Raw genomic sequence first — 14,584 nt, 5'->3', positions numbered from 1 at the left:
TGTGCCACAGCCTGGTCAGGCTCCACTGCATGCTTTTGATTTGAGGTTGGGCCTGCCCTGACCCTGAATGTCTGACAATTTTGGAATTGCTGTGTTAGTCAGCCTCCTTTTCTCTTGTCTGCTGGCAAAACTAGTTCCCTTAAGAGGAGCAGTGATTTCTGGAAGACTTGTCCTAAACTGTCTGCAAATCCATATATTTTTATAGAAAAGGCCTTATGATATGGTAGCATATTAAGTGGGCCTGTGCTCATGTACATTCATATTCACAGTGTGATCTCAGAAATTAGTTTCTCCAGAATGCAGATGTTTGGGGCCTCCCAAATTCAGCAGTGAAGTAGTACCGCCTTGTTGAGATTGTCTGACATCTTTAACAAGTGCAGTGCTGACCTCTGCAGGCCAGTGTGGAAATCCTCCCATTTCTCTTCAGACCCCTGCTACTTTCAGAGGGATTTGACCAGCAGCATGGGCATTACCTGGGAACTGACCAGAACCTTAGAATCTCGGGCCCTGCACGATGCCCATGAATTAGAATCTTCATTTTATCAAGATCATCAGCTGGTTTGGAGCCACAGATTTAAATAACACTAAAATGGATAAATTAGTTATAACATGTTAGGAAGAAGTCTTTCCCCAGTAATATTTCTGAGCTTCATTGATCAAGTAGTAGAAAAACAATTGATGCAAACAATTAGGAGAAAATTATCTTAAATAAGAAGGGACAAAATTTTCTTTTAAAAGGGACATCTAGCATAGTAAGAGAAACAAGTGCTATTTAAAATTTGCTTTACCAAAAAAAAAAAAAAAATTATTTTCTTAATTAAATAAAAGACATTTCATATGACTTGATTAAAAAGTAAGTTGTAGTCCCCCACAAAATTATTTTGTTCTTTCTGGGAGTTGGCAGAGGGAGAAGAAACAATTATAAAATGAAAAGTAGAGTTTAGTATGTCTTTGATAATACTGTTTAAGTGACTTCTACATTTTGTCTACAGAAAATCAGTCCATGCAAGACCAGGCCCCTATATTGGAAGGTGAATTGGTTATAAAATATACCTTTGGAAATCTCTGAATCATTGAATGCAATTAATGATTGGACATTCACAATAACGCATGCAAACTTCAAAGCTGATGATATCCCAAATCTGATCAGTATAATTTTTTAAATTTGGTTTCTTGATGAATCAGATCTTGGAACTGATTGATTTGACATGGTGACACAAATAGCATTAAATCATAAAAGCTCATCTATTTTATATGAACATAAAGACAAGAACTATACCAAGACTATCTAGATATGAATAAGATTAGAAGGTACGGTAATGGCAGAGATGAATGATTATATATGGCCAAAGCTTCAAGAATTTGTTAAGCAGATAGCAAGATGTGGTTTAATATTTTATGACTAGCTCATGAGTGTCTTGAGGTTCATTTGGCATTCTGTTTCCTAGTAAACTTATAGAAAATTTATTCTATCTTTAAAATCAAGGCCTATGATACATGCTGGTTAGGAGAAGGTCTTGTTTTTTTAAAAAAATTTTGTGACATTGTATATTAATCACAGGTTCTTTTTTTTTGCTAATCAATTTTATGATTTAATATCAAGGATATCAATAAAACAACAGGTAAAATACTGAAAGAATATTTAATTTACATGTACACATAATACATATGTATGTGTACATGTAAAGAGGAGTAATTTTTGTCTTTACATGTATACATATATACAACTCAATGAAATAAAACATGATTATATTGTGATGTGGAAATTTTCCTCTTATTTCTGGTATGTTTTATTTTTTTCTTTAAAGATACTGATATTTGAGTACTTAGTGAGTTCTGCTACTTATATCCATTTCTCACTTTGAGATGATTCTTTTTTTTAAGAGGAAATTTACTAAAGTTGGCAGTAGTTTAATTTTAATTTGCTGCCAGCCTGGAATTTGTTTTGTGGCATTAAAAAAAATATCACCACAGATATTTGAATGCCCGTTTCTACTTTGTAAATAATCCTTAAGGCAAAGATGATAAAAATTACTGGTGTTGTATAGTTGGTCTCTCTTTTTTTTTCTTAAGTGAGAAGCAAGGAGGCAAAGAGACAGACTACTTCATGTACCCAACTGGGATCCACCTGGCATGCCCAGTAGGGGGTGATGTTCTGCCCATCTGGGGCCATTGCTGTGTTGCAGCCAGAGCCATTTTAACTCCTGAGGTGAGGCCAGGGTGCCGTCCTCAGCGCCCAGGCCAATTTGCTCCAATGGAGCCTTGGCTGTGGGAAAGAAAGAGAGAGAGAAGGGAGAGAACGAAGGGTGGAGAAGCAGATGGTTGCTTCTCCTGTGTGCCCTGATTGGGAATTGAACCTGGGACATCCACACACTGGGCCAACGCTCTACCACTGAGTCAACTGGCCAGGGCCTGGGCTTTATTTTTTTTTAAACAGTGTTGCTATCATGTGGATGTTTGCTTATGTTGAATTGCTCTCTTGGGAAATAGGAAATTAATACTTTTATTTTTTGTGTGTTGAATATCAGAAGATTTTTTTTTTAATTTTATTTTTTTAAAGACTTTATTCATTTTAGGGGGGGGGGGAGAGAGAGAGAGAGAGAGAGAGAGAGAGAGAGAGAGAAGGGAGGAGCAGGAAGCATCAACTCCCATATGTGCCTTAACCAGGCAAGCCCAGGGTTTTGAACCGGCAACCTCAGCATTCCAGGTCGATGCTTTATCCGCTGTGCCACCACAGGTCAGGCAGAAGATTTTTTAAAAGAAGAATCTTATGACTTACTTTTTTCTTTCTTAGGAGAGAATTGTTAACAGATCTTTGAAGGTTATACACCAATGTAGACATAAAAGTTTTACAGCCCTTAAGTTTAGCACAGTGCTTTCATACTAATGGCAAGGTATCTTGCCTACTAAGCCAATGCCTGGTGAATTTTAGAGGTAATGTTGAGAATCCAGGGCTATGTAGTGATCCTCATAGCTCAGCTGGTAAAACTTCTGTGACCATCATCTAGGGTTAAAGCAAAAATGAAGGTGTCTTAAAATGGTTACAACTTAGTTTTCTTCTCTTCAAGATTCTAAAGAAAATGATCTCTATTATCTGTTCTAGGTCCTCAGAATGGTTGGAATGATCCTCCAGCTTTGAACAGAGTACCCAAAAAGAAGAAGGTACTAGTAAAAGATGTCTGTCCAATTGCCTTCAGATGTTTTGTTAATCGTGTAGCCACCTGGAGCACACCACAGTTCACTGATTCCTTTAAACGCTAAGCTTACTGATTGATAAATTTAAAGAGTATTTCAGCCTGACCAGGCAGTGACACTGTAGCTAGAGCATCAGACTGGGATGCAGAGGACCCAGGTTTGAAACCTCAAGGTCACAGGCTTGAGCGCAGGCTCATCTGGCTTGAGCACGGGCTCACCAGCTTGAGCACAGGGTTGCTGGCTTGAGTGTGGGATCATAGACATGACCCCGTGCTCGCTGGCTTGAGCCCAAGGTTGCTGGCTTGAGCAAGGGGTCACTCACTCTGCTGTAGCCCCCTCGGTCAAGGCACATATGAGAAAGCAATCAATGAACAACTAAGGAGCTACAACGAAGAATTGATGCTTATTATCTCTCTCTCTTCCTGCCTGTCTGTCCTTCTCTTTGTCTCTCACAAAAATAAATAAATAAATAATAAATTGTATTTCAGCTTACATCTTTGAATCCACGAAGGAAAGGAAAGAGAGTAAAAAACAGTGTGGTGGTATGAATTAAACATCTTTAAGGAGGCAAAATATAAATGCCCAACTCTTTCAAAGAGTAAGAAACAAAGTTTCAGGCTTCTCAAATTATTCTTTTTTTAGGAGTTACTTTGGTTTTGGGGTTCCAATAGTAATTATGAGTTCGGTAATTATATTTTGTCTATCACATATAATATGAATGAAGAACTATCTTTATAGCTGAGTATTGTTTAGATGTCAATAACTGTTAAGAGCTGTTAGAGCACAAGATAAGATTTTTCTTTCTCCCAAAGCCATTTTCTACCTTTTTTTTTATTCCTAGTGATCTCCTTCCCCCAAATATAGTAATGAGAGGCCATACATAAAATTGGGAAACTCTAAATGAGCAAGAAAACCCAAAATTTAGGTTAGGAATAATCAGAAACTTACTCTACTTTTTGTGTAATTGAATTTACAGGCAATATCCACTTAGTGATCTAAGAAAACGGTATTATATTGAGATCATATTAAACATACACACATTTAGCATATCTGATTTTAGGATAGCTAGATAAAATTCTCTAAACTTTGACATCCCGTTTTAGAAACACCGTGGTTTTGGCTCCTCGTTATGGGAGTAACTATGGAAGGCGAAGGGGAAACAGAAAGGTCTAGGTTTGAGCTTTCTATTTCTCTTAGATTAGCTCTACTTTTATGTTTTACTCTAGAACTCTGCATAACATTTTATTTGAAAAGTATTTTATTAAAAAAAAATTTTAAACCATAAAATGGTCTTCCTTATTTAAAGCTGAGGAAATGCTGCTATCATTTTTTTCTTAATCATCTTGTCTTTATTACCATCTTTTAAAAGATGCCTGAAAACTTTATGCCTCCTGTTCCTATTACATCGCCAATCATGAACCCCTTGGGTGACCCCCAGTCACAGATGCTGCAGCAACAGCCTTCAGCTCCAGTACCACTGTCTAGCCAAGCTTCATTCCCACAGCCACACGTTCCAGGTGGCCAGCCCTCTTTCCATGGCATACAGCAGCCCCTCAGCCAACCAGGCATGCCACCATCTTTCTCAAAGCCCAATATCGAAGGCGCCCCAGGAGCTCCTATTGGAAATACCATCCAGGTAACAGTAAAGATCTGTGGAAGTGGAATGGGAGATGGCTCTATGTCAGTAAAATTTTTTAATGTGTTGACTTTTATGGTTATACCTTTATTTACAAGCATCTAAATTTGGTTTCAATTTAGACAAACTGAATAAAAAATAGTATATTATTTTTCAGCGATACGGCCATATACAAACTTTCTAGAGGAGGCTTAGATATTTGCGAGTGTATGTTTCCAATAACTAGATGATTGCATTGTACCTAATCAGTAGCCACAATTTCAGTTGGATCCATATTTGCCTCCCAAGGTTGCTAAGCTGAAGCTATTTTCAAAGATTTTTCTCCTTAAAATCTAAAATAAAAATGTAATGAGTTTTTTCTTATGTATGTGTAAGAGCTAATAACATGCAGCCTTGTCTTTAGATGGAAATATAAATTTATACTTGCTTTCACATACAAACTGCTAGTTGGCAGGGTTCTAGATGATGAAAAATCTATTACATGTCCACATAACTGATTTAGACATGCAAAGATAACCATTTTGATCTCTTCCATGAAAAGGAAAGAGCTTGGGCCCAGGTTCACTGTAAGATGAAGCAAATTCCTTCTGAACTATAAAACTAGTCTTCTGTTTTTGTCTTTGGCTCATTGAACTCAAATGTGTAACAATTTTGCCCTGGCCAAATGGCTCTGTTGGTAAGTGTCATCTCAAAGCATGGAGGTTGCTGGTTCGGTCTCTGGTCAGGGCAAATACAGGAACAGAGTGATATTCCTGTCTTTTTCTCTCGGCCTCCCTCCCTCTAAAATCTATAACTTAAAAAAAATTTTTTTTAAACCTCCCCTTTAAAGTACTTGGTCAAGTCCTGGCTGGGTGGCTCAGTTGGTTGGAGCGGCATCCCCAGGGTTGAGGGTTTGATTCCCAGTCAGGACACATGCAAGAAACAATGAATGCATGGATAGGTGGAACAGCATACCTCTGTCTCTCTCTCTCCCCTCCTGTTTCTTCCCCTTTCTCTCTCTAAAAATAAATTTTAAAAATTTTAACAATTTTATCTCTTATCATAAAAGCATGGTTTTTGGTTAGGAGACAGTTCTACCTAAGGAATTTCTCAATATTAAAAGTTGCATTATAAAACCCAGTGTTTTGATGGAGGTAGGAGGACTAATTTTTTTCCACAGGAACATAAATTATAAAGGTGTGTTGCTAATTTTTGTTTATTTTATAATTACAAGTCTATGTCAGTTTGGGTAGTTACCCAACCATTCGCTTTTGTTTAGACCTGGGTGCTCATGCCATACTTATTTATTTATTAAAAAAAATTTTTCTCACAGTTTTGAAATTTATTCTTTTTGTTTTTTTTAAGATTTTATTTATTCATTATAGAGAGGAGAGAGAGAGAGAGAGAGAAGGGGGGGAGGAGCAGGAAGCATCAACTCCCATATGTGCCTTGACCAGGCAAGCCCAGGGTTCTGAACCGGCAACCTCAGCGTTTCCAGGTTGACGCTTTTATCCACTGCACCACCACAGGTCAGGCCTTATTTATACTCTTAGAACCTCATTTACCATTGAAAGGGAGAGCTGTTTATACTCTTTCCTTTAGCCATTTTTTTCAAATCTATCCCCAAATCTTGTTGATACTACTTTAAAGTCTCTCTCAATTCCCTTCTCAACATTTCCAGTCTGGTCGATGCTACCTTCATCTCCAGTCTTGAGCAATGCTGGAGCCTCAAATTGGTCTGCCAGCGTTTACTTTATGCAACTCTAATCTGGTCTTGTCTTCTCTTTGCTTAAAACATTATAGCTTCCTGGTCCTGGCTGAGTAGCTTAGTCGGTTAGAGTGTTATCCTCAAACATCATGGCTGCAGGTTTGATCCCTGGTCAGGGCACATAGAGGAAGTGATTACTGAATGAACAGCTAAGCGGAACAACAAATGAATGTTTCTCTCTCTCTCAAATCAGTCGATAAAAATAAAACAAAACATTACAGATTCTGATGTTTCTCAAGATGAAGTCTGAAATAGTTCACCTTGTCATACTCCTGCTGTCTCTCTGCCCAGCCACATCGTCTCCATTTAGTCCCCTGTGTCATGATCCTTCTTGTACATGTTCTTCCAAAGTCGGGAATGCTTTTTCCCTTGATGTAACTGGTTAACTCCTACTTATCCCCCTTCAATTAAATCTCAGTTATATTGTCTGTTGGCTTGCCACGGTTGTAATTTTACATACATACATTTATGACATTTCAAAACATTCTCTTCCTTCCATTAACTTGTAAACTCCTTGAGACTGAGATCATTTCTGTATTTGCTTATCAGTACATAACTAGTACCTGACCCATAATTGTGTAAATACTTTTTGAATGAATGAACTAATATATCAGAACTTTAAAAACTTAAACATTCTTTCTTCCTCTTCCATTTTTATACTCAGTAACATCCTAGTCTCTTCTAACCTTTGGCTTAATCTTGTAGTTTGTTAATAGCCCAGTTAACAACCAACCTCTGAGATTAAACAAAAGAATAGAAGAATATCAGGATAAACAAAAATGAACCAACAAGCAGAGCAAGCAGCTGCTCTAACCAGCCAACTTGATAAAAGCCTGGTTCTTTTTATTTCTTACTGGCAAGGTTTGCTTCCCATCAGTTAATACACAGTACTGTCAATATATGTTCCATACTTAATTACCATATTTTCGCTCCATAAGACGCACCTGACCATAAAACACACCTAGAGTTTTGAGGAAAATAAGAAAAATATTCTGAACCAAATGGTGTGTTAAGATATTTAATAAAATACTGTATTTTTCACTCCATAAGATGCATGGGCATTTTCCCCTCCACTTTGGGGGGGGGGGGGAGTGCGTCTTATGGAGAGAAAAATATGGTAAATACTTTATATCCATTCATGTTTTTTAAGAACCAAAGTTGGCCCTGGCTGGTGGTGCAGTGGATAGAGTGTCAGCCCAGAGTATGGATACTCCTGGTTCGATTGCTGGTCAGGGCACACAGGAGAAGTAACCGTCCGCTTCTCCCCTCTTGCCCCTGCTTCTTTCCCTCTTCCCCTCCTGCAGCCAGCCAGTGGCTCCACTGGTTCAAGCATGGCCCCCGGTGCTACGGATAGCTCCTGTTGGAGCACATCAGCTTCAGGTGCTAAAAATAGCTCAGTACTAGTGCATTGGCCCCAGGTGGGGTTGCCAGGTGGATCCCGGTCAGGGTGCATGTGGGAGTCTGCCTCACCATCTCCCCTCCTCTCCCCTAAAAACAAACAAACAAACAAAAAACCCCACTAAACTGTAGAAGGAATAACTATGCCCTCTCCTGGATATTTGATTTTCATTGTTACTTATCTCAGTGATTTCGTGTTAATTTTTCATTTGGTCTTGAATAGCCCGTTTATAAGGTAGTTGGTTTCTCTGTATCTCAGGGTTTCAGGGCTTTGTGTATAGGTAGATTCTGGTCATTTCTACTCATCTTGTGGTATTATTTCTTCCAGCATGTGCAGTCTCTGCCAACAGAGAAAATTACCAAGAAACCTATTCCAGATGAGCACCTGATTCTAAAGACCACATTTGAGGATCTCATTCAGCGCTGCCTGTCTTCAGCCACAGATCCAGTATGTATTTTTTCTCATATTTTTCCTAGTTAATATAATCCTTTATGAAGTTCTATAATTATTGCTTAAAGTCCTACAAGAGATAGTTTAAAGTTTGTACAAACTTACATAGTTTGCTTTACATATAAAAATGTATGTAACTACTTTTTTGTATCTGAATTTATTTAATGCTTTCAATAACTCCATGGTAGGTGGGTTTGTCATCTTTATTTTTTACAATGAGGAAATTAAAGCAGAAAGCAGAAAAGTAACATGAAGGTCAGAGCCAGCATTCTCACCTTGCTAGCTCCAGAATGATCGCCCTCAGCCACTCAGCAGCTCTCTCAGCAGCAGCCTCATGTTTGGCACAGGAATAGAACAGAATGGTGGTGTGTAAGACGGTCAGACTTGGGGTTTCCTTCCGAACTTACATCCAAGTTTTCTAAAGTAGATCATCTTATACGTAACTTTGCAAAGACCTTAAAAATAGTTAAATGTTGCCTGACCAGGTGGTGGCGCAGTGGATAGAGCGTCAGACTGGGACATGGAGGACCTGGGTTTGAGACCCCGTGGTCGCCAGCTTGAGCGTGGGCTCATTGAGTTTGAGCAAAGCTCACCAGCTTGAGCCCAAGGTCACTGGCTTGAGCAAGGGGTCACTCGGTCTGCAGTACTCCCCCGATCAAGGCACATATGAGAAATCAATCAATGAACAACTAAGGAGCCACAACGAAGAATTGATGTTTCTCATCGCTCTCCCTTCCTGTCTGTCTGTCCCTCTCTCTAACTCTGTCTCTGCCACACACACACACACACACAAGTTAAATGTTGTAGATGTTGGAGTCATATTCATAGCTAGAGCAACTGATTTTACTTAGTTTACTTCGGAGATACCTGTGTATTGGCAACAACAAAAACTCCACAAAGCCAGTTTTGTTTTACTGAAATTTCACTTTCTGCCAGCAAACATTGAATAGACTTATTTAGGACTGGCCACTCGTCTACTTGAAAAACAGCTTCTGGAATTTGTTATTTCATCAACATTGAGTATTAAAATGTGCAGCCTTCAGCTGGTGTTTTGGAGAGCAATTCCCTGAACTGACAGTGTCAGGAGAGCAGAGGCTGGGTAGGCTTGACAGAACTCTAGTGCCTGACCTTCCGAGAGGAATGGAGACGGTCTGGTGCAGGGGGCGGTGCAGCTGGTGGCCAGGCAGACGCCATGCCCTGTGCACATCCCTGAATAGACAGGCCACTGTCAATCAGAAATAGAGGCTTCCCCATAAAAATGTAGGAATGCTCTAGTCCTGCAGGCACGAGTCAGTATAAAGAGGTTGGGAGGACACATAGTTCAGGGCCAGCTAAAGAAATTCTTACTGAGTTTACCCTCCTCTGGACACAATGCCATCTTCCTCCTGAGCCCTTGGCAGAGAGGACCACAAAAAACAAACTGTTCTGTAATTTCTGTAATTAGTATGGGAAGAAGTTCAAATATTTTCTCCTGCCCCGGCACCCCCGCCCCCTTGGGCTATGTGAGATTAACTTAGAACAGGGACGACTATAGTGGTTCTCCTCCACACAAGTTCATTTTAATCAATAGCTGGAACCATTTTTATACTATGGCTTTATTCCTATTTTCACTTTAATTGTGTCCAAACAGTGGAAAGTAATTTTGCAGCACCATTTGTTTTGTAATGTTATTCTTGGTGGCTTCATCTCTTCCTCTCTTCTGACATGTTAACATTCCTCCCTCAAGTACAGGACTTGTGCTTGCTGCTCCTTCTGCCTGGGACTCCCCTACACAGTGGGCCGCACTGCTCACTGCTCACTTGCTCTGGGCTTCTGCTTCATGTCCCGTTAGCCACTAGGCCTTTCTTTACATCCACACTCAACAACACTGCCAGTCCCTTACCCCGTTCACTTTTCTTCATGGCCCTTGTCACCATCTACATAAATCATAGTGTTTATTTAGCATCTTTTTGTATCCCATATAATACAGTTCCATGAGACATAAGACTGTGTCCCCAGTATGGTACATAGGAGACCCCAAATTAATATTGAAGAACAAACAGTGTCAGTTATAAAGCTATTGTATAGTGTAGATCATTAAATTAATCACACTGTCATTTTAAACCTCTCATTTTGGTTTGAGTAGTTTTCTTTTGCTATACCTATGACATTAGGATGGGGTGGGGGAATCTTGTCAGTTTAAGAACTCATTTTTACTACATACTTTCCTCTTAGTAGTCTTAAGTGACCAGATGATAATTTTGGTTTTTTTCTTGGTATTTTAAAGGCTCAGAAAGAGGGAGGATTAAACATACCAAATGACTAAGTGTATAACTAATATTTTTGAAAGGTTAAAACAGGATTCTAGTTCACGTATACGTTTGCCTTCCATCCCCCATAACGTATAACAGTTGTACTTCAACGTTTCTTTTCTGTAGTACACTGACCCCGCTGCTTCCAAGTGGCCCTGCCTGTCGCTCATGGAGGTGGTGCACCTGTCCATGCACATACCTGTGTAATGAGTTTGCAGCCCCCTGAAACCCAGCCAGTACTTTATTTTGTGCACGGAAGGAAGAGGCTCATCCTCTTGCCCTCCTCCCATTAGGGGATTACTGACCTCTGTTCTAATAATTGGTTCAAGTTTCTCGGTCATAGTTGCCTCCCTTTCTTTATAAATGAAGCTGTTCAACATCATTAGTGTAAGGTTGAGTGAAATGAGATCGGGAAGATTGGGGGGATAAAAGTTAATGTTCAAATATACTATATCTGGTCCTGGCCGGTAGGCTTAACAAAAGGGCGTCAGCCTGGCATATGGATGTCCCGGGTTCAATTCCTAGTCAGGGCACACAGGAAAAGTGACCATCTGCTTCTCCATCCCTCCTCCTCCCCTCTCTCTCTCTCTCTTCCCCTTTTGCAGCCATGGCTCAATTAGTTCAAGCATATTGGCTCCAGGTGCCTCAGTTGCTAAAAATAGCTCAGTTGCAGGCATGGCCCCAGATGAGCAGAACATCAACCCCCAAATGGGGGTTGCCAGGTAGATCCCTGCCTCTCTATTTCTACCTCCTCTCAAAAGAAGAAGAGCCTGACCTGTGGTGGCGCAGTGGATAAAGCGTCAACCTGGAAATACTGAGGTTGCCGGTTCAAAACCCTGGGCTTGCCTGGTCAAGGCACATATGGGAGTTGATGCTTCCTGCTCCCCCCCCTTCTCTATAATAAATAAATAAAATCTTAAAAAAAAAAGAAAAAAGAAAAAAGAAAAGAAGAAGAAGAAAAAAAAAATATATATATATGTATATAACATACCTGTTTTTCTTCTCCTGCAGCAAACGAAGAGGAAGCTAGATGATGCCAGCAAACGCTTGGAGTTTCTATATGATAAACTTAGGGAACAGACAGTAAGTTTCTGGGGAAAAGAGGATTTATGGTAGTCATTTATTCCCAGTTGCTAAAATAAGCATCTCATCGGCACTTGCATGGAGTGTGCTTGGGGGCAGACTGCCATGTTAAGGCGACTGGCTGGCCTTCTGTTTGTTTTATACGTTCCTTGAATCAAGAAGTCAGAGTGGGAAGATGCTTTGTTTTCCAGAGACCAAATTGTACTCTTTCTCACAGTCTGAGACTCCCGATCCTTTTCCTCTAGCACATCTGTCACATAAAGGCAAGGCTACACGTGGCCACAGGACGAGCCGACTGAAGAGCTGCCACTGTGAAGAGCGCCACAGAGGGGGAAAACACAGTGTCTTCTGTTCCCTGCTCCCCCACTCCTTTCTAGAGCTGGGTGATGGGCACACAACACAAATCAACTGTTCAACTGCTACAGAAATGTTCATCTGAATCCCATGAACTCTTATTGATCAATGTCACCCCATTAAAATTTAATTTCCAAATTAAAAAAAAAAAAGAATAGATAAATGGAGTACACGATGAGGGTTATTAATGAAAGTAGACTAAAAGTTCAGGATCTCTATTGTAGACAAGATTTAAGACTAAAATGGGTCCTTACTTTGAGATATGATGATGAAGAATCTTTTTTATAAAGATGTGAGGCTGTATCTAAAATAATTGAAGAAGAATTCTTGGAATGCTGAGGTTGCCAGTTCAAAAACCCTGGGCTTACCTGGTCAAGGCACATATGGGAGTTGATGCTTCCTGCTCCTCCCCCCTTCTCTCTCTCTCTCTCTCTGTCTCCTCTAAAATGAATAAATAAAAAAAATTTAAAATAATTGAAGAATTAAAGCTTTTAAGTAGAGAGGTTAGCATTTCAGCTTGGGGGAGGAAATCTGGCTTTTCTATGAGAAAATTCGGGCTTGCCCTGGCCGGTTGGCTCAGCGGTAGAGCGTTGGCCTGGCGTGCAGAAGTCCCGGGTTCGATTCCCGGCCAGGGCACACAGGAGAAGTGCCCATTTGCTTCTCCACCCCCCCCCCCCTTCCTTTCTGTCTCTCTCTTCCCCTCCCGCAGCCAAGGCTCCATTGGAGCAAAGATGGCCCGGGTGCTGGGGATGGCTCCTTGGCCTCTGCCCCAGGCGCTAGAGTGGCTCTGGTCGGGGCAGAGCGACGCCCGGAGGGGCAAAGCATCGCCCCCTGGTGGGCGTGCCAGGTGGATCCTGGTCGGGCGCATGCGGGAGTCTGTCTGACTGTCTCTCCCCATTTCCAGCTTGCTTCAGAAAAATACAAAAAAAAAAAAAATTCGGGCTTATCGCACATGGTTGATTCATAAATAATTTCCTTATATATCATTTTGCCATGGTTCAGTTTTATAACTTAAGTGTTGCTTGGTCTAAAATATTTCTAGAATTGCTAAAAGCCCTGGCCAGAAAGCTCAGTTGGTTAGAGCATTGTCCCGAAGCGCAGACGTTGTCAGTTCAATCCCTGGTCAGAGCCCACACAGGAACAGCTTGATGTTCCCCGTCTCTTTCTTCCTCTCTCGCTAAAATCAGTAAGTTAGAAAAAATGTTTAAAAAATTTAGAATTGCTAAATGGTTTATATATTTTTAAAAATGCTTATATCAAGCTCCTTTTACATATCATAGTTTAATGTCTATAGAGGGTCTCTGGGGGAATTCTCCCTTAATTTAGTTATCTCTCGTCCCATCTTTATTTCAGCTTTCCCCCACGATCATCAGTGGTTTACACAACATTGCCAGGAACGTGGAGATGCGGAACTACTCAGACGGCTTGAGCATCCACACCCACATCGTCAGCACCAGCAACTTCAGCGAGACCTCAGCTTTCATGCCAGTTCTCAAAGTTGTCCTCACCCAGGCCAGTAAGCTGGGTGTCTAAAAGGACAACTTCATTCCCAGACAATGTTGCCATTTTTCCAAAGAAACATGTTTTAAAAAATGGTAAGAAATGGACCAGTCCTCATTAGCATGTTTCCATAGCATTTACACTATTTCTGCAGATACTCACGTAGAACTGCTCCAAACCCTGGTGCTTTCTTTTGTCTGTCTTTTATTGCCCGTGATGATTTTATTATGCAAATAGTGTATTTCCTGGATTACACTTAGTATGTTTTCCTGAAGTGTTCTGATAAAGTGTGGTTTTTAAAACCTTCGTATACTTTTTGGAAAGAAGCATCTGGTTATGCAGAAAGCAGGGCAAAAACTCAGTTTCCTTCCTGTCCTCTCCCTCCACATCAGTCAGATTCAAGTGTGTAATCTTATTTTAAGAGTACGTAGTCTTTTTTTTTTTTAAACAGCTGTTCACAGTTTAATCCTTATTTTTTTTTGTGTTTGGCTTCACTCTGGTCCTGAACAATTAAATCTAGACCCTGCTACATAAATTTTAGCAACTGTTAATGAAAAGTGGGATCACTGGCTTTAAGCATCTATAAGGAAAAGACTGAGCATTTTCATTCTGTACAATGCATTGAACTTTATTAATAAATGTTTTCAATGGTCTATTTGAAAATTTATTTAATTTATTATTATTTTTTAGCAGCATAGAAAGAGGGACAAACGGGCAGACAAGAAGGGAGAGAGGTGAGAAGCGTCAGTTCTTTTGTTGTGTCTTTTGTGTGAACCTTAGTTGTTCATTGATTGCTTTCTCATATGTGCCTTGCCCAGGGCGCTACAGCCGAGACAGTGACCCCTGGCTCAAGCTAGTGACCTCGGGATTTCGAACCTGGGTCCTCAGAATCCCAGGCTGACACTCTGTCCACTGCACCACTGCCTGGT

The 14,584-nt window shown here is 40.3% G+C and overlaps 1 protein-coding gene across 23 annotated transcripts in view; it reads left to right on the top strand.

Moving 5' to 3' along the window:
• Positions 1–14,308, top strand: part of SEC31A (SEC31 homolog A, COPII coat complex component) — a 92,759-nt gene extending 78,451 nt beyond the window's left edge. For 13 of the 23 annotated variants that reach the window (XM_066385449.1, XM_066385453.1, XM_066385452.1 and 10 more), the window contains 6 exons: positions 993–1,031; positions 3,104–3,162; positions 4,565–4,831; positions 8,305–8,424; positions 11,730–11,801; positions 13,509–14,308. In XM_066385449.1, the coding sequence (XP_066241546.1) occupies positions 993–1,031; positions 3,104–3,162; positions 4,565–4,831; positions 8,305–8,424; positions 11,730–11,801; positions 13,509–13,688 (737 nt within the window). In that variant the 3' untranslated portion in view covers positions 13,689–14,308. The remainder of the gene's footprint in view (positions 1–992; positions 1,032–3,103; positions 3,163–4,564; positions 4,832–8,304; positions 8,425–11,729; positions 11,802–13,508) is intronic. The other 10 variants (XM_066385456.1, XM_066385462.1, XM_066385454.1 and 7 more) reach the window with 1 other exon arrangement.
• The last annotated feature ends 276 nt before the right edge of the window (positions 14,309–14,584 follow it).

The sequence above is a fragment of the Saccopteryx leptura genome, chromosome 5 (genome assembly GCF_036850995.1).
Source record: "Saccopteryx leptura isolate mSacLep1 chromosome 5, mSacLep1_pri_phased_curated, whole genome shotgun sequence".
NCBI classification, from domain to species: Eukaryota; Metazoa; Chordata; class Mammalia; order Chiroptera; family Emballonuridae; genus Saccopteryx; species Saccopteryx leptura.
Note: the sequence above shows the minus strand (reverse complement) of the source record. Positions and strands in the feature narration are given on the sequence as shown.